The sequence below is a fragment of the Perissodus microlepis genome, chromosome 22, assembly GCF_051167445.1.
Source record: "Perissodus microlepis isolate ML-2025 ecotype Zambia chromosome 22, ASM5116744v1, whole genome shotgun sequence".
NCBI classification, from domain to species: Eukaryota; Metazoa; Chordata; class Actinopteri; order Cichliformes; family Cichlidae; genus Perissodus; species Perissodus microlepis.
Window position 1 is genome coordinate 29,735,302 of NC_140481.1, and position 22,105 is coordinate 29,757,406.

At 39.6% G+C, this 22,105-nt stretch overlaps 2 protein-coding genes across 2 annotated transcripts; one reads left to right on the forward strand and one right to left on the reverse strand.

The window, feature by feature from the left end:
- Nucleotides 1-527: 527 nt before the first annotated feature.
- On the reverse strand, nt 528-9,963 carry necap1 (NECAP endocytosis associated 1). The gene is made up of 8 exons (XM_084919261.1): nt 9,796-9,963; nt 6,776-6,876; nt 6,478-6,582; nt 6,287-6,368; nt 5,300-5,408; nt 4,688-4,835; nt 4,350-4,446; nt 528-3,072 (listed from the first exon to the last, which is right to left on the reverse strand). The coding sequence occupies exons 1-8, from the start codon at nt 9,933-9,935 to the stop codon at nt 3,018-3,020; spliced, it is 837 nt and encodes a 278-aa protein (XP_084775387.1). The 5' UTR covers nt 9,936-9,963; the 3' UTR covers nt 528-3,017.
- Nucleotides 9,964-10,068: 105 nt separating this feature from the next.
- LOC146363476 (uncharacterized) lies at nt 10,069-21,748 on the forward strand. Its single transcript, XM_084919262.1, has 11 exons — nt 10,069-10,308; nt 10,821-10,967; nt 13,462-13,569; nt 14,159-14,314; nt 15,650-15,778; nt 16,203-16,323; nt 16,416-16,591; nt 17,081-18,470; nt 18,992-19,138; nt 19,515-19,667; nt 20,218-21,748. The coding sequence occupies exons 3-11, from the start codon at nt 13,501-13,503 to the stop codon at nt 20,709-20,711; spliced, it is 2,835 nt and encodes a 944-aa protein (XP_084775388.1). The 5' UTR covers nt 10,069-10,308; nt 10,821-10,967; nt 13,462-13,500; the 3' UTR covers nt 20,712-21,748.
- The last annotated feature ends 357 nt before the right edge of the window (nt 21,749-22,105 follow it).

Below are 22,105 nucleotides of genomic sequence, written 5' to 3' on the forward strand. Positions count from 1 at the left end.
TACTCCGGATTCCTCCCACAGTCCAAAGACATGCAGTTAGCGGGGTTAGGTTAAATGGTAATTCTCAGTAGTCCATAGGTGTGAATGTGAGTGTGAATGGTTGTCTGTCTATATGTGTTAGCCCTGCAACAAACTGGCGACCTGTCCAGGGTGTACCCTGCCTCCTCCCCTTGCTTGTATAGGGAGGAAATGTGAGAGGAAAAATAACAGAGAGAGGGGGGAGAGAAAAAGGAGAGAGGCTCAGAGCAAATGTGACAGAGATTGAATGAAAGAAAAAGAGCAAAAGAAACAAAAGACAGTGTTTATTTTTCTTTCATGTCTGATTTATGCTGCTGAAGATGTGGCGTCGCATTTGTGTTCCAGTGGTTCACCACACGGTCTTCTTGCACCACCATCAGGATTGTTCTACATACTTATTCAAATTTATCACAAAGGATTAGAAATAATTAATCTTATACTCAAATGAATTCAATGCGGTTTCTCCTAGGGGCTTTAAATATTCAATAATAATGACGAGACTCGGAGGGTCCTTTTAAAGGATTTATTGCCTCTTTCTCATTAAGTTGGTCATAAATCAAAAGGGTTAGTTCAGTGATTTTACAGCCAAAGTGGAATGAATGAGAAGTGGGAGACATTTTTAAACCTTAGCCAGCGATGCGAGCAATGTAAACAACACACACGTCAACATATATCAGTCAGCCCTGTATCTTAATGCCAATTAAACACAGCTCATGTGATCTGATCACAGCGATACTATGTAGACATATTCACATCAAGGCATGTTTTATGTCAGACATGTTCACAATCAGCCAAAGCCTTCTTAGCACAAAGATTAACATTTCATTTGCTGCCATTAAACATTCATCAGATGATTTAACACAATCATTTTGTTTTTCCCTGCCACAAATCCTGAGACTGATGTGTTCGAATCTCTTACAGCAAACAGATCACTTCAATAAAAGGAGCATTTCATTTTAAATGGGCCACAAAAGGATTGCCACTTTATTTAAGAAAACTCAATAATATTTAACACAGTATAGTGTGTTCATCAGTCTCCTTTAGAGGTATTAGAGGTGGACTCTGTCACAGCCAGGTGTCTCAGATTTCTTTCGTCGTTAAGCTAAGCTAACCACCTGCTTCAAATTCATGAGAATCAACCTTCTACACTAACTCTCAGCAAAGAAGTCAAATGGTAGATTTCCCAAATTATCAAACTGTTTCTCTAATTTCCAGACATTATCCTCAGACCATCAAACCTCGTACAGTCACCACTGTTTGGGACTCATGTGCTGTAGCTGGAGATTCTTCAAATCTGCCAGATTTATTCTCATTTCCATAATGATGAGTTCACCACACGGCCGTCTTTGCAGGTAAACTGCAGCACATGTGGAAAACTCTTCATGGCTGTTTCATTAACAGAAACCAGCAGGTTGAAAACTGCAAGTGAAAATCTGGAGCACTCAGACTTCTTCCACTGTTTTCTCATTTCCAATAATATTGTGTCTGTGCACGAAACATTTTCCTCTAAACCTTTAAATCCAGTTGATATAAATGATTACTGCATGTTTCATATAGAAAGTGAAGCTAAGCTTTGGGCTGACCTCTCTCACAGCAGTGTTTCCCCTCTAAAATAAATACAAAAAAAAAAAATATAGAAATGTCTGATAATAAGTCCTACATTTCTGCTCTGATTCATTTTAACCAGACTTGATTATGTGTCGGTTAATTCAAGGTCAAGAAAATTACTTGGGGTGAAAAAAAATAGCCCCCTTCGTATTTGAGCAATTTTAATTTTTCTGCCTCCAGTTTGATAGAAACTGAGTAGGACATGCAAATATTTAATCCTTCTTAGCTTATGTAGTTCTTTAAACATGCAGCAAAATATGTAAAAATAGTGACAGTCTGGATTTGGCAGCTGATTTTCTGATTTGCAGCAAAATACATTAGCTAATCAGAAGCACCCAGAAGTAAACAAACATGATTTTATAATGTAAACATACATTTAATACACCAGAAAGAAAACTGTTAATGTATTCATCACTCACATATTGTAACATCAGCATCTCATCCAACTATTTCAGATTCAGCAATTCTGCAAACACGTGAATAATTTAGAAGATTATTGATTCCTGTAAAGATTTATTCAGGAAATTTGGATAATAGCAATTAAACTTGTGCCTCACATCTGGAGATTCATGTACAAATTCACCTGTATTATCAATTTCTAATCAAACCCAATATGAGCTGAAGTTGTTAAATGTGAATGCTGACATACACGTGAGAATTTTGAGCCATGTAACTGCATCCACCCTGATGACAAAGCTGTAATGCTCCACATTTCACAATGTGAAAAGGAGAGAGTAACTTAAACTCCACTTCAGAGTAAATTTATCATCTTATTAGGAGGAAAATAAACTCCTTCTGACCTTGATCATCATGATGCATCATCAACTGTTCCTTTGTTTTTAGGATCAACATTACAACCACTCAGATCACTGCTGCAAAAGTGAATAATTTAGAGAATTAAGATTTATGTTACAGTACAGAAATCATCGTATTTTCTTTTTTTAAATTTGTCTCCTGCAGCCTTCACTTAATCTTTGCTCTGTGTCGCTCTTTACATGTGATTCACAGCAGGATGCAGAAAGCAAAGGTGTGTTGATGTAGTGCTCTGCAGTGCCTGCAGGGGGCGTTTCAGGGACAAAAACATTCCAGATCAAAAATGAAGCTCTGCTCGGAGTAGGAGCCACCTACTGGGGAGGAGATGCAGACACATGAAAGAGGAACACCTGCTACTCGGGACATCACGCATAGCCCTTAAATATCATTGAGATGGCTCATATAGAGTGATGGCTTTAACGCATTAATGCTTCACTCTCTCTGAGTGAAGTGATTCTACAGCTCTGTGGGCGTGTCATGTCTCTGCTTTGGGTTCAGTGTGTGGGAGTTACACTCAGTGTGATGCACAGGAAGCTACGGACACAGATGCAGGTGAGATGCAGGTCACGGTCGACGACTCAAAACTGGATCCAGTTTGCGGTGTTTTGTGGTTGAGACGGAGGTGGAGCAGAGCTGAAAACAAAAACTCGCAGTCAATTTCCAGTTATTCAGATGACATTTTGAAATTTAGGACAGGAAGTTTATTTTGTTGCTGCCACAAATACTTAATTACTGTAATCATTTATCAACAAATCAATTCTATTTAGTGTAACAAAAAGATTAATTAATATCTAAACTAATAGTTTAGATATTTTGTATAGTTCTTAGTTTCCCTGCAACAAAAGAATGAATAACTAATGACAAAGTAATTAAAAAAATAAATCAGCATCAAACATCAGCCAAATACTTACTAAACAATTTTAAGTGTCAGCTATAGCTGCTTTTACGCACACACAGTAAACCTATTTACATGGCAAGTTTAGTTGCATTAAAGTATCTGGAAATATTTTAGCAACTTTTAGAATAAACACAGGCACAAAAATGGACCAAATGCCAGAACTGACTAATTAACCATCTTAATATGGCCCTGGACAGTCTAGCAGTAAAACCAAAAAAAAAAACCTCAAAAATTAAAAACAGGCAGTCTTGTGCTGAGGAATGACTTCAGATAGCCTTTACTGCTATTTAACTTTACTAGAGTACGTTTTTAATCACTCTTTAGTACAGACACGAAAAATTGTGACAAGTTTTAAGGCCATTTAAATGCTTATATAGCATTAAGTGACTTTTCTTTAATGTTAGTATTATTTTCCACTGTAACAGTGTTTTCTCTTTCTTTCTTTTTTTTAAAGGAAAGGACGTGCTAATGTTAATGGGAATGGACCTCAGTATGCAAAACTGTAAGATGCAAATGGCAGATTTGTGCAAAAACTGCTAGTTTACATTGTAGTTTTGATTCAGTTACCAAGTGTATGACCCTTCACTTGCTTAAGCGAAGTTGGTACGGCTGTCTGTGAAAAGAATGTTCCCTCCTGGCCTACAGTATGGCAAGGTCAGTCCATCCCTGTGAAGCACCATGTAAAATCCATTTCAAGTGCCATCACATCAAAGGTATGTTTGAATGTCCTTCATCATTACTATGACTGTTATTCTCATTCTCTGTATTTTTTGCAGGTGCTGAATATTTTAAATGATTTATTAAAGAACTCTCTTCTTGTGTGGAGGGCCTTGACTGGTCTACAAAAAACACAGAACTCAACTTCAACTGCTTTCAGCACCTTTCAAACCGGGAGCCAGTGCTAATCAGTGATATTCCTCCACAAAGTCACTTGTGGACAAAAGCTTAGAAAATACCCAATCCTTCAGTGTCCTCATACATTTAAATTCAACACAAGAAATAATTTTCTTACCTTGCAGGAGCAGAAAATTCTCCCCAAAGAAGATCTGAACTAGTGTTTGACTGAACCACTGTGTTGGAGTTACTACTGTCCAGCTCCAGCAGGCAGCCTGACAGAGACAGAAGCAGAGCTCATTAGCCTACGAGCTGGCACAGATTTTACTCATTTTCTGCAGCCTGAAGCTTGAAGACGAATGAGTCATCTAACAGCCACTAATTAACACAGTGCCTGTGGAAACGGGTCACTCATGTACTCATGTTAAAGCTGCACAAAGGGGAACATCCCACCTGACATCCTGTGTGCACTTTCATTTGCTGATGAAGATGTTTATGTAAAGTCAGTTTGCATACCTGTCGCTGTGCTTCCCATCTGTGGGACTATGTTGTGATTCGATAACCCTGATGAAGGAGGAGGGGCTATCTTGCCTCCAGGTGGTGGTGGGAGAAGTCCAAATCCACCCGATCCTTGTGGGCGGGGCTTATCCCTCTTTTTCCCTTGCTGCAGATGGAGAGGAATGAAGTTAGGCTCATGCGATGACAAAAACAATGTATTTCTTCATACTTCATTGATAGTTAAAGGACTGGATCACAAACTGTAACCTTTAAATTTAATCAGGATTTTCATTTTTATGGGTTATTTCTGTTTTGTTTTTTTTTGTTTTTTTGTTTTTGTTTTTAAATGAGACTTAAATGTAAGTTTAATAAGAAATATCTGTATTCATTTGTCTGCCTGCACTCCTGGGTGTTCAGGCTGTTCTTCTGTCCTTTGCATCACTGTCAAACTCAATTCTGTTGTCATCACTGGTCCAATCATTTTCATGACTCATCATGTCATTCTGCCTTCAGACTCATTTGTGTGATCTGCCTCCACCCCATCCTTCAACAGCACAGCCCTGCATGTGCCTCTTTTATAGACAGATTTTTATCTGCATGTATTGTATATGCACATAAGCTGGTTCTCACCCCAATGTTGAGTGTGATGGTCTGCCCTTCCTTAAAGCCCAAGTCCAGCTTTGGTCCTGAATCCCCAAGCTGGGCATTTTTACTGAGTTCAGTCTCTTGTTTCACCCATCTGCAGAGAAGCAAGACACACAAACACACACTCTCAGCACTGATACAGAAACAAACAATGCACCTCAGCAGTTTTAACAACAACCACAGCAGCTTTCTACAAGTGCATCTCAAAAACAACACTTCACTTTGATGTGGAGTGCTTGTGTTGCAGACAGTTACAGTGAAAGAGAAAAATCAATACTCAGTGAATACCATTAAAGACAGGATGTACATCTGATGCGTATTAGATTCCTCAAACACTCAGAATTTACTCATTTTAAACAAAACTTTATTTAAATGCAACAGTCTAGCACACAGGTTTGATGAGCCCCTAAAACACTTTGTGGTTTAAATGGTCAGACTTTCTCCCTCCTTTCTTAAATATTTCATATTGTATGGTTGAACCAAAACCTAAACGAACTTTTTTTTTCAGCTTACTGCTTCCCAACAACCACCAGCTAGGAGGCAGAAGGAGTTCAGAGGCTCAGGGTAGAGCCACTAGATGTGGCTCAGATGCCTCCTGGTGCAGGCTGCAAATACTTCAGTATCCCAGGAAGAGATGAAGGAGGTGGGCATGTAGGAAGAGGGTGGTCGAGGCATCCCTGCTTAGACTGGTGCCCTTGCGACCCAGATCCAGATAAGTGGCAGAAGCATGGATGGATGCACCCAGCTCTGCTGCTTCTTATATTCATTTCAGCATGTTTTTGGTCAGTTGCTTATCTGTGGTGTCTTGATCTGAAACTTCAGAAAATTCTGGCGTGGTCAGAATGGCTACTGGATGATTTGGCATAACCAGTGTTTCACAGACATTACATGTTTCAATCCCCTGCTATCAGATTGTCAACAAAAAACAGAAAGTAATCCACTAAAACCACCAAACCACCAAATCCTGCTTACTTGAAATGATCCTGCAAAGCCACGTTGAAGTCAAAAGCATCCCCTCGGTCACCAAAACCAACTCCTATGAAAGCACTGCGACCTGCCAGTAAGAGATGACAACTCACATTAAGACCAGCAGAGAAAGGATTTAAGGTCTTTGAGCAAGGTTAAGAAATATTCTGGAGTTGCCGGGGTATTTAAATCCTCACCGTTGTCATCCTGTATCCGCAGGACAAAGTAGCGGCTGGAGTCGCTGACGGTTTCCACTGCTATACCAGGATACTCCTTCACTGGTGCCTGGGCAAACAGCTCCCCTGCAACAGCAGAGGAATGTTAAACCAATACAATGCAGTGAGGAAAAGTCGTGCTTCAGCACAGATGGGTCATAATTCTCAGTGGAAACATCACCACTAGCGTGACTTTCACATTACAGCAAGTCAGTGTCAATTTTACTATAAAAATATAGTTTTAATGTAGTTTTTAGTGCTAAACCCAGTGATGTCATACCTGAGATTTTGTCCTCCAGTTTAACGTAGGCCGCTTTGCCCTTGGCTGTGATCCTCATTCGACCTGACCAGTCTGGAGCATCGAGCTTCCAATCAGCTGCCCTGCAGAAATTATTTGACATAGTTTAGCATTTTCAGAGCTGCAACTATCAGTTAGTCTGGTTACATTTCAATTCAATGTTAGTTATTCTCTCTGTTAATCGCTTTGTCTCTAAAGGAAAAAAAAACATTGTAAATGGCTTCCAAACAAGACAAAGAAATCAGGAAAATGCTCCAACTCAGGCTATAAATACAGTACATTTCTGCTTAAAGAATAACCCAAACCTGGCTTTTGAGGTGTGATTGGCATAGTGGATTAGAGGCCTTGAGGCATACTAGAGTGCATAGACATTTACCTATTTGCATATCATCAAATAAAGCTACAAAACAGAAAATGGAAAGAGAAGTGATGCTTCTTGTAATGTATTTTTAATTCTTAGAGAATTTAATAACCTTTAGATTAAATGATTAGAATCCAGGGCTGCTTAAACAGTTATTTATTTTCATGTCATAATGTGGCCTCATGAGTGCTGACAAAAGTCCAGATCCAATGAGGTTTCACTTGTTTCACTGACACTAATATGTACAAAGTCCAAAGTGACTTCTTTTTATTGCTTATTTTGAACAATAAAATCCAGAGAGATTCAGTGATATTTGGTTGAAAATTTATATTTCTAACATCTAACAAATGTTTGAAGGTGGTATTGAAACGATTTGTATATTTTAAATGAGGAGAATCTTTATTTTCCCTCTCTCTGATATTTCTTGATTTAGGTGTTCATTTACTTTCATTATTGCAGTTTTAATATGTGCTGCCTCAGGAGCCACAAACCATTAGTGGAGGCTGCACATATTAAAGTGGGATTATTTATTTAACTGTAAAAGCAAATATCCAAGGTTATTGCTTTAATGTGGTTATGTCATGAAAAGTAATTTTACTTTTTAGCAGTTTAATTTAAAATACTATTGAAAGTGTAAGAGCATTTTACAGAGAAATGGGTAAAAATGGGCCCATTTTTCCTCCATTCGTACCCCTTTAAAAGAAATCTTGAGCCTCCTGGTTTATGTCCAGAGCCCTTTTAGATGTTCCAGAATCACAAAGCAAATTATTTTGATTACACTGAAAATATGCATTTATTTTACACATTGGAGCTCTGGCTCACAAACAAAAAGGATGGTAAAAGCTCACACTTACACGTCACCTTTTTTTAAACAGAGATTTTGTTTGGGGTTATATTTTTGTGTTGCGTGATCAATTCAAATGATTTTTAATTAGTGTAATTTATTACTAAATTTATGGTCTGATATTCTTCTACACCTGCAGTAGAGGGGTGCACAACAAGGTCCTGTTAGAGTCATGTTATTCCACATTACTCGGCTTGGCCTTCAGTAACACTTCAGGAATTTTGTAGTCGTTTTTGACCAAGATATCTCCATCAGCATGCATGACAGACAAATATGTAGGACTGCTTTCTTGCATTTGGCAATATCGCTAAAATTAGAAATACCCTGTCTCAGAGTGATGCTGAAAAACTAGTTCATGCATTTATCACTTGACTACTGTAATTCATTATTATCAGGATGTCCTAAAAACTCCCTAAAAAGCCGTCAGTTGATCCGAAACACTGTAACCAGAGTACTAACAGGGACTTGAAAGAGAGTATATTTCTCCCATTCTGGCTTCACTTCACTGGCTCCCTGTTAAATCCAGAATCAAATTATAAATCCTTCTCTTCACATATGAGGTCTTGAATAATCACCATCTGATCTTAATGACCACCGTTTACTGCATCACCCCAACAGAGCACTTTACTCTCAGATGGCTCCCTTATTTTCAGTTTTAAGCCCCCCCCCCCAACTGTGGAACTAGCTAGGAACTAGGAGGTTTCTTCTTTTTAAAAGGGAGTTTTTTTCTTCCCACTGTCACCAAGTGCTTGCACAATTGAATTGGGGGGGGGGGCATCTTAGGTTAGGTAAGGTTTTTTACCTAACAGTATTAAGCGCCTTATGGCAACTCTTGCTTTGACATTACACTATAAAAATTAGACTTATTTAAAAAGATTTTTTATTAATGGCATGTTTCTTAGAAGTATGAACTAATTAACTGTTAGTATTTACTATTATCATTACTTCTCTAATTTGTAGAGATATGATTTGGGGATTATTCTAGCTTAAAAGAGCTATATGCAATTATTAGGAAAAAAGTGTTTGAACTCTTTGATTTAATTGCTTCTGTGACTGGGACAGAGAACTCCATAACATGGTTGTACGGGAAGGTATCATGACTGCAGCCAACAATTTTCTTCATTCCTAAATAAAAAAAAACATTAACTTAGATTGAAAAAACAAAAGCTGTTAAGCTGACTAACATAGAAAACTATGGAATTAGCAAATGTTCACATATAAAAAAATTAAAAAAAAGCAGGATCCCATGAATATCAGCTAATAATTTCAGCTGGTGGGTTTCAGGGAACAGGTGCAGGGAGAAAGGAGTGCTTCAGCACATCTTTGCCCGGCTCCAGGAAGTTAATACAGCCGTGCAGTAGAGCGGGATGGATTTGAAGATTTTATCTGAAAGGATCAATTAAAAGCAAACACAGAAGATTTCAGACTGAACAGTTTGTGGAGAAGACATCCCAGCTGTCACAGAGGAGAGTGGGACTATCCTGGCAAACCGCCCGTATCGAGCCAGCATGATGACAAATAAATACCCCCGGTCACATCTCTGACAGCTCAGCGAATCCCCGCACACCAAACAACCAACATTTCAGCCTCTCTTCATCTTCACAACACCTGGAGATGGACTTTCATCTCATCAGCTGTTTCCGACATCAGAGCATAAAGCCAGCACTGTCCCTCTCCGTGATTTGTAAAGCATGCGCTGACTATCGAGCAGTCAAAGTACAACACCCAACCCCGCCCAACAAACGCATTTAAACTGCATTTCACAGCAACGTCAGCGAGCCACTGGTGTGTCTTTACCTGTACGCTCGGTTTGAAGCTCGCGGCGGGATACGGTAAACGTTGACATCGGGTTTAACGCACAGGATTGACTCGTACTCTCCCTCGGCCGCCATCTTGGTCCAACTGTTATTGATGTGGGAGTTGTGGTAGTGACTCATTTGTTCAGCTCTTTTCAAACGGGGGCATGTGTGTGTATGCGTGTGTGTATGGTTCAGGGGGACCTAACCGACACACGACGTCATTTAAAGCTTAGACCGTAACCGTTGGCAACAGAAAAAAAATTATACTTTACTACCATAAAACTGAATGATATTTTTAATTTTAAACAAAAAGAAAATTATTTTTTGGCACAAAAGAGAACTAGATTGTTTATATTGGGAATTTAAATCAATCAATGAATAAATAAATATATAAAGACATAAATAACACTAATTTTGGGAGGGGGCGTGGCCTGGCAGGTGCTGAAAACTGCGGAAGCGGAAACCGTCCGGTCGTGTCGTCTCCTCGAAGATTCCTGAATATCTGCTCATGGTTAGTGCTTTATTTTTACTGTAAATATGCATGTTCGATATGCAAAACGTCAGTTGTAGTTTTGAACTAAAAGCAGGGGACGTTTCGTGGAATACATCCCACCATTTGAACACTAAAATCGGATATTTCTGATGGTGCTCGCTGCCTTGACAACACCGCTTGGCTGTTAGCCATATTGACGCCTGCTGACCGTCTTCAGTCGCTCTCCGAGGTCCTGAAAACACGTACCCTGACTCTTGTTACAAACACCACGACTGCGTATCCTAAGACTAAGTATCCAGTTGCGCTAAACATGCAATTTTATCTTTTCTTTTCTTAAAATTTATCTAACAAGCCCTGGTAGCTAACTAGCTTGTAGCTCAGCTAAATTTATGAGCTAACGTAGGTGGGGATATATGTTTGTCGCAGTGACAAAGCTGTCACCTACATTAGGTTAGTTTACGCTTTGCAGTCAGTTATGTGTACCTCCCACTGGTCAGCTCTTTTATATGTTGACTGGTTTCTCATTGCAGCGTTAGGATCTGGTTTCTGACATCCTCAGACAAACCAATGCAGGCAGGAGGAAGAGGGGATCAGCAGGATGAATGCTAACTGAGCCAGGAGCTGCACAAATACAACCGAAAGTTAGACTTTTACAACAGAGGAAGATTTTACTGAAGGTATGTCACTGTGTTGTTCATGCGCGAGAACATATAGTTGCATTGTATATGATTTGTGTATTGATTACTGTTATATGTGGCATTGCCATCGTCAAAATCAATTGAGTTGTAGATTAAAAAGCAGGCCAGTAGGTCAGAGTTGTATTGGTCCAGAGTGAAGTACAAAAAAAACATAACTTTATATGCAGCTGCAGACTGAAAGGTTTTGGGGGGGTTTTCGGGCTGAAAGGGAAACCAGTATTCATAGCTAAATGAAAGAGCAGTTCTTTGACTGTGTCTTTCACAGTGTTTTTCTCCATTTGTGGCATCTACACCATGCATGACATTTAGATTTTTATGTAAGAGTTTTGCCTCTGCACTAGCAACTATAATGATTCCTATCATCTGACAAAAGCGTTAACAGATTGCTTTTTAGTTGTTGTTTTTTTTAGTTTTTAGTTTGGGGGCTTTTTTGAATTCATTTAATAGCACAGTGAAGATTACACAGGAAGGTGGGGGATGGGACACACAGCAAATAACCTCAGGTTGGAGTCAACCATGGGCTGCTGCATCTAACCTTGCAGCATATCTTGACTTGCTTAGCCTATAAGCTAATCAAGCATCCACTTTAACAGAATTTTCTAAATAATTAATTAAAAAAGTTTGTGCAGATGCATGTTGTAGTAATAACAACAAATAAAAAATGGTTGTCACTGAATCACAAGGCAAAACTTGGCATTAACATGCTTCAGCAAAGCATTAGGGAAACAGTGGCTAATTCCCGTCTCGGCCCTGCGGGTGGTCTATCATTCAAGCTCAAGTCCTCTACCACAGGCCTAGGATTTTGAGGGTCCTGCGCAGTATCTTTGCTGTTCCTAGGACTGCGCTCCTCTGGACAGAGATCTTGGATATTGTTCCTGGGGTCTGTTGGAGCCACTCGCCTAGCTTGGGGGTCACTACACTAAGTGCTCAGATCACCGCTGGGACCACTGTTACCTTTACCCTTGACAAATTCTCGAGCTCTTCTCTGACCCCTTGGTACTTCTCCAGCTTCTTGTGTTCCTTCTTCCTCATTTTTCTGTCATTCACTATTGTTACGGCCTCTTCCTCTGCTTCTCCACCACTACTATGTCTGGTTGGTTAGTTATCTCTAGTTTATCTTTCTGTATCTGGAAGTCCCACAGGATCTTAGCTCAGTCATTCTCGACCATCCTAGGGGGCGTCTCCCATTTTGACCTTGGAACTTTCAGGCCATACTCGGCACAGATGTTTCTGTATACTTTGCCAGCTACTTGGTTATGGCGTTCCATGTGTCCCCTGCCTGCTAGCATCTTGCACCCTGCTGTTTGTTTGCATTTGTTTCACATTTCACATTCAACGTACGTTGCCCATATGTAACTTAGAGGTCACTCAAATTTATATCCACAATGGAATTTTGTTCAAGTCGGAGTGAAGTTTTCAAAAAGCTGTGTAGGCCTGGCCTGGATTTATAATAATAATAATAATATATAAAATGGCATCATTTATTAGTATACTGTCTGTTTTTATGAATGATATAAAACAGGAAAGTATTAAATAACTTGAGTTTTAGAAAATAAATGTCGTAGAGCTATTGTGACTTCCCTTTAGACTCACCCTGGAATGCTGCAGGTATCTCTGCTATAAAGACAGAAGCAGGACGGTCGAATTTAAAACTGACAAACTCACTCAGTTTATTTGTATAGATTATACAGCTGTTGGTGTATAAAACAAACAGGTGTTTGATGGGAGGATCTCCTTTTCATGTTAAGGGCTACTGAAGAAATAGCTTGATAAACGACTCGTGGGCTTTTTAATTGGAAAGGTTTGATTGTGATTACAGAAACAAAGTGCTGCTGTTCGAAACTATAGAAAAAAAACTCCACATGGGTTCACCTGAGTCTCCGTCCAAGTGCTCACTCTCTGCGGCTCATAAATGAGCCCATCAGAGACGCTGCACTTCAAATTACACCAAATCTTGTGAGTGTTTTTATCACACACATGCTCCTAGACATGTGGATCTACAAGATTTTCAGTCATTATTATAAGTCAAAGTCTTGTGCTGCTTCACTGATTGTGCAACAAGCTGAAAGATGGGGTTTATCATCTTCTAATTTGCTGTCTGATTAAAAACTGATCTGAATAGGCCAACAGCTGGGTAGTTCCTGGTCCAACATAACATTTTACTGGGTCTTAGCAATCAGAACACCAGTTATGTTGAACCAAGCAATCTGACTAAAATAAACATAGCATTTTCACAAAACAATAAACCTCTTCTTCATCTCCATTATCGACCATTATTGTCAACTACAAAAATGAACTACAAAAATGATGCACAATTAGCAAAAAAATGTATATGTGGATGTAGCTTCAGATAAAAGTTAGGGTAAATTTCCTTGGTAATCGATGTAGAAATCCCAAAAAATTTCAAAAATGTTACATTTTTAGAACTCTTTGTGTTTTCTTTTGCTTTGTTCTCATGTTTTCTCTAAATCAGATCGCGGTGGTTTGATTCCCCACCTCTCCTCCGGACATCATGACGTCTTCTATGCTCCGTCGACAGCTGAAGAACCTGGTCCAGAATTACTCTGAGGCCGAGGTCAAGGTAGGAGAAGCTAGATTTAAATTGTGTATGACCTCAAAACCATAATGTTTTCAGCCTTTCAATTCAATATTACCTCATCCAGTAATGCAAATAATATTTTAAAAATTATGTAGGTTAAATTTAGGATGACAATAAAGGTAAATATTTATTATGTAGTCTGTGCATCATTGTATGCACAACAAATAATACATTTCTGGCATATGTTTGAACACTAGTAGCTTTAAATTCAAGTCGTCTGGTGTGGTAACAATTGCTTATACTTTAAGAGGATAGTGACTAACGGGTTAATCAAGTAAAAACCCTACTAATTAAAACAAAGCAGAAACCATCAATTTTAAGCCCTGAACCTGAATTTCTTAGAGTCAGGGAAAATGTAGAGATGAATTCTTTTTGTGGATGCTGATCTCAAACATGATCAATAACGTCCTTGAGAACTGATTACTAAACATCTTTGGTAGCATGGCTCATGTAACTTCTGCTGCCAGTCCTCCAAAACCCTGATGTTAACATTTTATAAGTTAGCATCTCAAACTTTCAACTTTCCTGAAGCTGTTTTGGCCTCTTTCTACTCTCCTTGCTTCTGTTGCAGGTGAGAGAGGCAACATCCAATGACCCATGGGGCCCATCCAGCTCTCAGATGGCCGACATTTCCGACCTAACGTACAACGTTGTGGCCTGTAATGAGATCATGACAATGCTCTGGAAACGGCTGAAAGACGACAAGAACTGGAGACATATCCACAAGGTGAGCAACGGTGAAGGAGTAACACTGGAACAAAGAAGGGTTTGCTTTAGAGGATAGATGCTGGTTTCAGACATATATTGGATTCTTCGGGGATGAGATGTTAAGTGTGGAATTGTCCATTTATTCACAAAAAAGATGGGAAACATTCATCTTCAGATATAGTCAGTTTCTGTCTTCTGTTACTCATCTCTACAATGCGGTGCCCATCTGAAGTGAGGGTTGTTATTTATTTGTTTATTTTTTTTGCAGCTACAGTTTCCAGATGTCCCTTTAATGCACCACATGCAAAATCATGTTATTTTGATACAGCTACACGATACAGTCACTGAATATGTCTGTGTGATTGTGCCTGTTCAAAACATGGCTGTACAGATTGTGTGTTGCAGCTTGCTCCAAACTACATGAGTGACTGACTGAAGTCATCTGTCACAGGAAACAATAAATCAATAAAATTAACAGAAAACAACTAGTTTGAGTTTTAATCCATCACAGTGTTGATTGTTTGAATTAGAGTGAGGGCAGCATGTAAAACCTCATATACCGCAGCTTTTGTTTTATTTTTGTGATTAACAATAAAAGGATTGTTGCATTGGTTAAACTCCCCAACTATTCCCCAAGCCTCTTACCCTTAAGTTTCATAACACTGTTTTGACTTGTTTCCTGTGCAGCCATTATCAAATGAAAAGCAAAAATAATCTAATAAAACAGACTGTGTAAGTGAAGGTTGAATTCAGTAGAACAGCATAACAGCTAGCACATAGGGAACCCTCTATCAGCTTGGTGTGAGGGTTGGTGTGACACAAGAGGATGCGGAGAATAGGGTGAGATGGAGGCAGTTGATCTGCTGTCACGACCCCCTGATGGGACCAACAGAGAAGAAGGAAGTCATTCTTTATCTAAGTAGCATGTACAGTATCTATATAGGAATATGCAAGGTTTTAAAAATAAACATTTAACTTTGTAAAGTTTTTTAATATTTTGTGTTTTTTAAAAAAAAAAACACCTTACAGCAAAAATATATTTAGTTTCTCTTTAAAAGCACAGTTTAGTCTATTAAGTGGCAGTTATTACTTTCTGAACATCAGCCGTATCACTGCTTCCATTTCAGCTTTGCCAGTCAGACACATGACTCAGTGTTGGCTCATCAGTTCCAGAGAAATTATGTCTTTTCAGTTGTTTTTCTTATCTTTCATCCATTGCACCAATATTTTTTTTGTTCCTTTTTACTTGTCCTATTTATTCGCTAATGCAGATAAAACAAGAAGCATTGTAGTGATAGGAAACTGCATTTTTATTGCAAAATGAGTGTGTGTTGTCATGTGTTTTGTATCCTAGTCCCTGACACTCCTGGAGTACCTGCTGAAGACCGGTGATGATCGCGTGCTTCTGAAGATGAAAGACAACATCTACATTGTCAAAGCTCTCACAGAGTACCGCTTTGTAGAAAAGGATGGCAAAGATCAGGTGATGCACACTTCCTGATTATGTCAAATGGATGTAGTCTTTTAGCTTCCATTAAAGGATTTCATGCTATGCATTAAGACAGTTACTGGTACTATAATATTTATGTCATTAACCTTCAGACCAGGTTTACAGCAAGAATGAAAGTGTAGTCTAGGTTTGCTGCCTCAATCAGCTTAAGATACTCCTAACTTAAAACCTTTTCAGAGTAACAAACACATTTAATTTCTCTACAGCATGAATAAAATTGGGTTTTTTTTTTTTAATCATGTGCTATAGTTTGTTTTAAATTAGCTCTTGAATAGTTCTGATCTTGTTTTGCAAAAAGCATTGGGGTTTTCTTCAAGGACAAGTATTTCAGGCTTAAATAATTTTTCTGAAATGGTCAGAGCCAAGTGAACGCTCATTGTAGCCATATTTGTGCTAGGGTGTAAATGTGAGAGACAAGGCCAAGGTTGTTCTTGTTCTTATGGAGGACGATGAGAAACTAAAGGAAGAGAGAGAGTTTGCTGTCAAGACCAGAGAAAAGACATCAAAAAGTGCAGCTGGTAAGCCTTTTTTTATATCACTGCTAAATACTGTTGTTCCAACAAGTTTTCTTCACTGATCATTTATATTCTTTTGCTTACTTTCTAACCAGCATCATCTGCGGACAACGTCAAGGATCCAAACTATAAGCCGTGTTATGTACCTGGGGCCTCAGGGCTTCCATCTTTGGACAACATACCCTCTGTAGCTGACTTGACTGCTTCCTTCGCCGCCCGCAAAGAAGAGCGGCTTAAACAGGAAGCTGAGAAGAAAGAAACCGAGAGACGGGTAAGTACAGTGCACAGGTGTAGAAAGATCGAACATTACACCAATATGATGCTGCCAAGAGGCTCTATTTCAGATAAAAATCCATTGCCGATAAATGGTAGGCTAACGAGGAAACTCTCCAAACATTTAGCCAATGTGTTTACATTTGAAGGCCTTCTGTTTTATTAAAGTAAACAAAAAAATCTCAATAGGTAGAAGTTATATATTGAGAAGCCCATTGCAGATTCCTATGATGTGTTGCAGTTTGATCTCCATTGGTTTTTAGGGCTGCCTCAGTCCAAGAACATGCAGTCTATCCAGCAACTATAGTCAGCTGCAAAGAGTCTAACCTAGCTATAAATTTTTAATTACTGTATGTGCTGATTAAGAACAACTATCGTCTGTATTGTGCCATTAAATGGAGGTAGCCACAGCATATAGCATTTTGGTATATGAAATTATTATGGCATATGAATTATTTGTATTAACCATTTTGCAACGATATGCTAGGCCAAGATGAGTGAAGAGGAGTTAAAATGGGAGGATGCTAATAAAGGTTCTGATGTTAAAACTGATGCTTGGGGAGGAGAGAAAGAAGAGGAAGTAAAAACTGACCCATGGGGAGCCCCCAAAGAACCTAAAGAGGCCGTAGATCCATGGGGCACCCCCTCAAGACCTGACACAACTGAAACAGCAGCTAGCAGTGGTCCCTGGGGGGCTCCAACAAGTCCTGATAAAGATCCATTTGCAGCAGAACAAACTAATGAGGATTCTTTTGTGGCACCGAAAAATGGGGAAGATCCCTTTGCGGCACCAAAAAATGGGGAAGATCCCTTTGCGGCACCGAAAAATGGGGAAGATCCCTTTGCGGCACCGAAAAATGGGGAAGATCCTTTTGCGGCACCGAAAAATGGGGAAGATCCCTTTAGTGCATCAAAAGATGACCCTTTCAACACCCCAAAGGACAGTTCAGACCCTTTCAGTGCCCCCAAAGACACGGAGGATCCATTTGCTGCTCAGAAAGATGAACCAGACCCTTTCAGCTCTTCTAACAATGATCCGTTTAATGCTCCAAAGGATGATCCTTTCAAAGCTCCAAAAGATGACCCATTTATCGCCCCAAAAGATGATCCTTTTAGTACTCCAAAAGACGATCCCTTTAGTGCCCCTAAAGAAGATCCTTTCATTACCCCAAAAGACGATCCATTCAATGCACCTAAAGACGATCCATTCAATGCACCTAAAGACGATCCATTCAATGCACCTAAAGACGATCCATTCAATGCACCTAAAGACGATCCATTTAATGCACCTAAAGACGATCCATTTAGCTCTTCAAAAGATGATCCCTTCAGTGCAAAAGCATTAACACCCCCTAAAGAGGACCCATTTGCAGAACCGTCATCAGGGAAAGAGGACCCTTTCACTGCTCCCACAACACCACCTAAAGAAGATCCTTTCTCAGTGCCAACCAAACCTGCTCAAGATCCCTTTGCTGCACCAACAACACCACCCAAAGAGGATCCGTTCTCTACACCATCTTTACATGCAAAAGATGACCCCTTCGCTGCCCCAACATCTCCACCTCAAGAGGATCCCTTCTCCACAACATCTAAACAGACCAAGGAAGATCCCTTTGTTGCACCAACAACACCACCTAAAGAAGACCCATTCACAGTGCCATCCAGTCCACCAAAGATAGATGCCACAGATCCCTTCGATGCCCCTCTAGTGAGCTCGCCTCAGAGTAGCACAGCTGCATGGGGAGCCCCAGCCACTTCTCCACCAGCCACCGGGTCAGATCCCTGGGGGACCACGGCAAGTGCTTCTTCACCTATCAGTAATTCTGATCCATTTGGAGATGCATCCAAAGCAGACAATGACCCGTGGGGGCCTCCAGGTAAGAAACAAACAAATAAATACTTGTACATGGATAGTACTTCTCAGAACTTAAAGCTGAAAAATTTTGCTAACTTCTAACTGGTTTGAATTAGTCGTAGTTCAAAATGACCGTTATACTTCTACTTATCTGAAAAAAGATGCCAACTTTTTTTCATTGGCTGACCCTTATCAACAGAAGGTGGGTGGGGCTGCTGTGCTCACCACTCCATGCACTGAGAATGCATTGTAAGTAGGTGTATATGCCTTTCATTTCCACTGTGGAGTTTTACATGGCACTTTAAAGTGCACACATTCACAAAAAGGCATATCATGAATGAAAACTGATTTTGGAAACTGATTTTTATTAGTTGTAGAAAGACCAGTGACTGAATTTCTGTACTTACATCACATGTGGCACCTTTATGTCTTTGCTGAAGAAGGCTGAGTAGCATGGTCCAAAACTCTGGAATAACCAGAGGAGTTAATTCTGTCATTTATTTCTCCATCACCTGAACCTGTCTGTTTAATTTACTCATCTAGCTTTGGCTCCTGCCAGTACAGACGATGCATGGGGTGCACCTGCTCCACCTTTAGACTCCTCCCCATCTAGTGACCCCTTTGGAGATGGAGCATCTAAATCCAATGACCCCTGGGGTGCATCAAGCAACACAACTGGCAATGGCACAGGTACATCACATTCTACACACTGTCTGAATACATGTTTGTGTCATTTATCCATTATTCCTATGAGCAAACACTGATTGTCTGTGTATAATCACCTATAACACACTCTGCTCTGATTTAATTGACTAAATGTTTGGCTTGTCTTTAATTAATATCCTGAAAGTGGGGACTCGTTAAACCTTCATTATTGTGTCCATACATGGTGATTTGCACGTGTCACCATTTTCCTTGTTTTCATCCTCATTTCCCCGTCAGTCAGCAGTCACCTAACAGTCTTAATCTATTAACCTTCTCTTCCACTTTGCTCTCTCTTCTTCCCTGACCTGTCCCCAAAAGAAAACACCTTTTAGAGTAGAATTGGACCTTTATTTTATTGCAGGAAAGCACTCGAAGCAGGAAGACGCGATGTATCGAAAGACTGCTTCCTTCTTGGGCTCAGCAGAGGCATCACTGGTTGACTTGGACGATCTGTTTTCATCTGACCCTAAACCCAGACAGCGCCCTCTCATTGACACCCAAACACAAGCCATCGGTAAGGACAGAAAAAATGACGCGTCAGTCTGGGTGAAAAGTAACTTTTCTGACAAATTCATCATGTGGAAATATTTGTGGTGCGCTTGACTCAAACGGATGCATGAACACCCTCGAAGACCTGACAAATGAAAGTTACTGAGCATTAGTCACTCCCTGTTGATTTTAAAAATGCATTCCACTTGTGTTCGTCTGAAGTCATTCAAAGATAAGATGAGAGGGGTGATGGCTAATATTTATCAGTAGGTTTGTATGGAGAAACTTATTGTGGTCGTGTGTTTTACCTCCCCTTCCTGCCCCTGTGGCCTTGCTGTAGTGTGTAGATGTTGTTCTGTACATTAGTGTGTGTGTGTGAGAGAGCATTAGTGAAGTTACTCTGCATAAAGACTAGTGTACATTAACCAGCAGATGTATGACCCTTCTCACCCCTCTCTCTGCTCTGCCTTGGCACATTTTCTCTTTACTGGAATTCTTCAAACTGTGTTTAATTCCCTCCCTCCGTCCTTCCCCCTCAACCCTCCATCTTCCTGCCACTCTCCTTGATTTCCCAGGCACTTTCAAAACAGTGGGCATGAGATCCAGCCCTATGCTAAAACCAGGAGCTTTTGCTGAAACATCACCCTCATACTCCAACCCTTTCATTTCGACCATAGCTTCCCCCCGTGGTGCACCAACTCCCACTTCTGGAGCTAACAATCCTTCAGCATCATTGAATACTCTGGAAATGTCTAATTCTTCCATCAGTATGATTCAGGCATCTCAGATGGGTCCAGAAACACAAATGATACATCCCATTTATATCAATGAGAGTCCACAATTAGGACACAACATGAACTCCCCCGTTGGAGGAGTGGGAATGGTGCAGTTTGGATATCCAGGCTCCATCTTAATGGGAACTGGAATGATTCACTCAGGTGTCTTTCAAGGAAATCACCCATCAGGTGACGGTCAATTTAGAGGCTCCGTCCCACAGGCTGGCGCTGAAGTCGTCTCAGGCAGCAGGTCAGATGAGATGGTGAACAAAAATAATCCATTCCTGTTCTGACAACTTGACATGTAATTTGGATCTCTGGAATCACCAAAAAGGTAGTTTTGCATGTTTAGTGCTACAGTTTAGTGTATGCATTCTCATTAGGATCAATTTTAGAGCAAAATATCTGAACCTTACTTTGAAGTGTCTCTTTCCCCCAAACCAATGCAAAGTTGTTCTGAGTGATCACCTTAGCCTGTAATAGAAATTTCTATCTTTATGGTTGTGGAGCCTTGGAGGAAGGCATTGTTCTCCATAGATAAGAAAGGGTCACAAAAAAGTAAAACTGATGTGAATCATGTGATGTGGCCTTTGCAGTGACCTGCTGTGGCAAATCTAGACCAGCATGTTTGAGGGTGTTCTCCACCGCCATTATCAAAACACCAAATGAGGCAATATCTTTAAAAGACAGGAGTTCATCCCTCCAGTAGAGTTCCAGAGACGTGAGTCATTTTTATACAGAACTAGGCTGAGAATTAGCACAGACCACAAGATCCCACGTATGACACATTCTCACTGAATCATATGCTTTTGTTTGGTTTGGACAAGCAAGCTGCCTGAGAAGAGCAGGAGACAGGACGCACATCTACACTCCCTATTGATGAACACACAGGATGATTATCTGTGCAGAGCTCACCACGTGGAAGCTGGCATTCACAATTCAAATATATAGTATACGTGGCAGTTTTTATGTTTCTAAGCTTGGTTGTCAAAGTGCTGTTGAATTTAGCCAGAAGGAAATGACAGTACTTAACATGCACGAAGCAATCTAAATATTTGACATGGTAAACTTACATCTGTGTCTTTCTAGAAAGAAGGAAACAATCGACAAAAGTGGTGTATTGATAATGGGAAGTGGTGAGTATATATTTATACATATTTAGAAGCATAAACATGCAAAACCACCTAATGATGCTTTAATAAAAAACCCTTTCATTCCTGAGCTTACACTAACCTCACCTGAACTCAAGATGCTGCCCATAAATCAAATGTATACAAACACAATGTGTACAGCGTTTTATTTATATATATATATATATATATATATATATATATATATATATATATATATATATATATATATATATATATATATATATATATATATATATATATATATATATATATATATATATATATATATATATATATATATATATATATATATATATATATATAACAAACACACAGATTATTTAAAAAAAAGCAATGTAATTCTTATTTAAAAATGAATTTATTAGATTTTTTTCCTTTCCCTGCACAAGTGTGACAAACAGAGAGCACCTCAGTGTGTCTGTGTGGAAATCCTAAAGAGTTTTCGGTGTGTTTGAGTGTTGTGACAGGACCTGTAAATCTTTGACTGGGACATGCGTCACTGTAGGAGTGTGTGCGTGCGTGTGTGCGTGCAC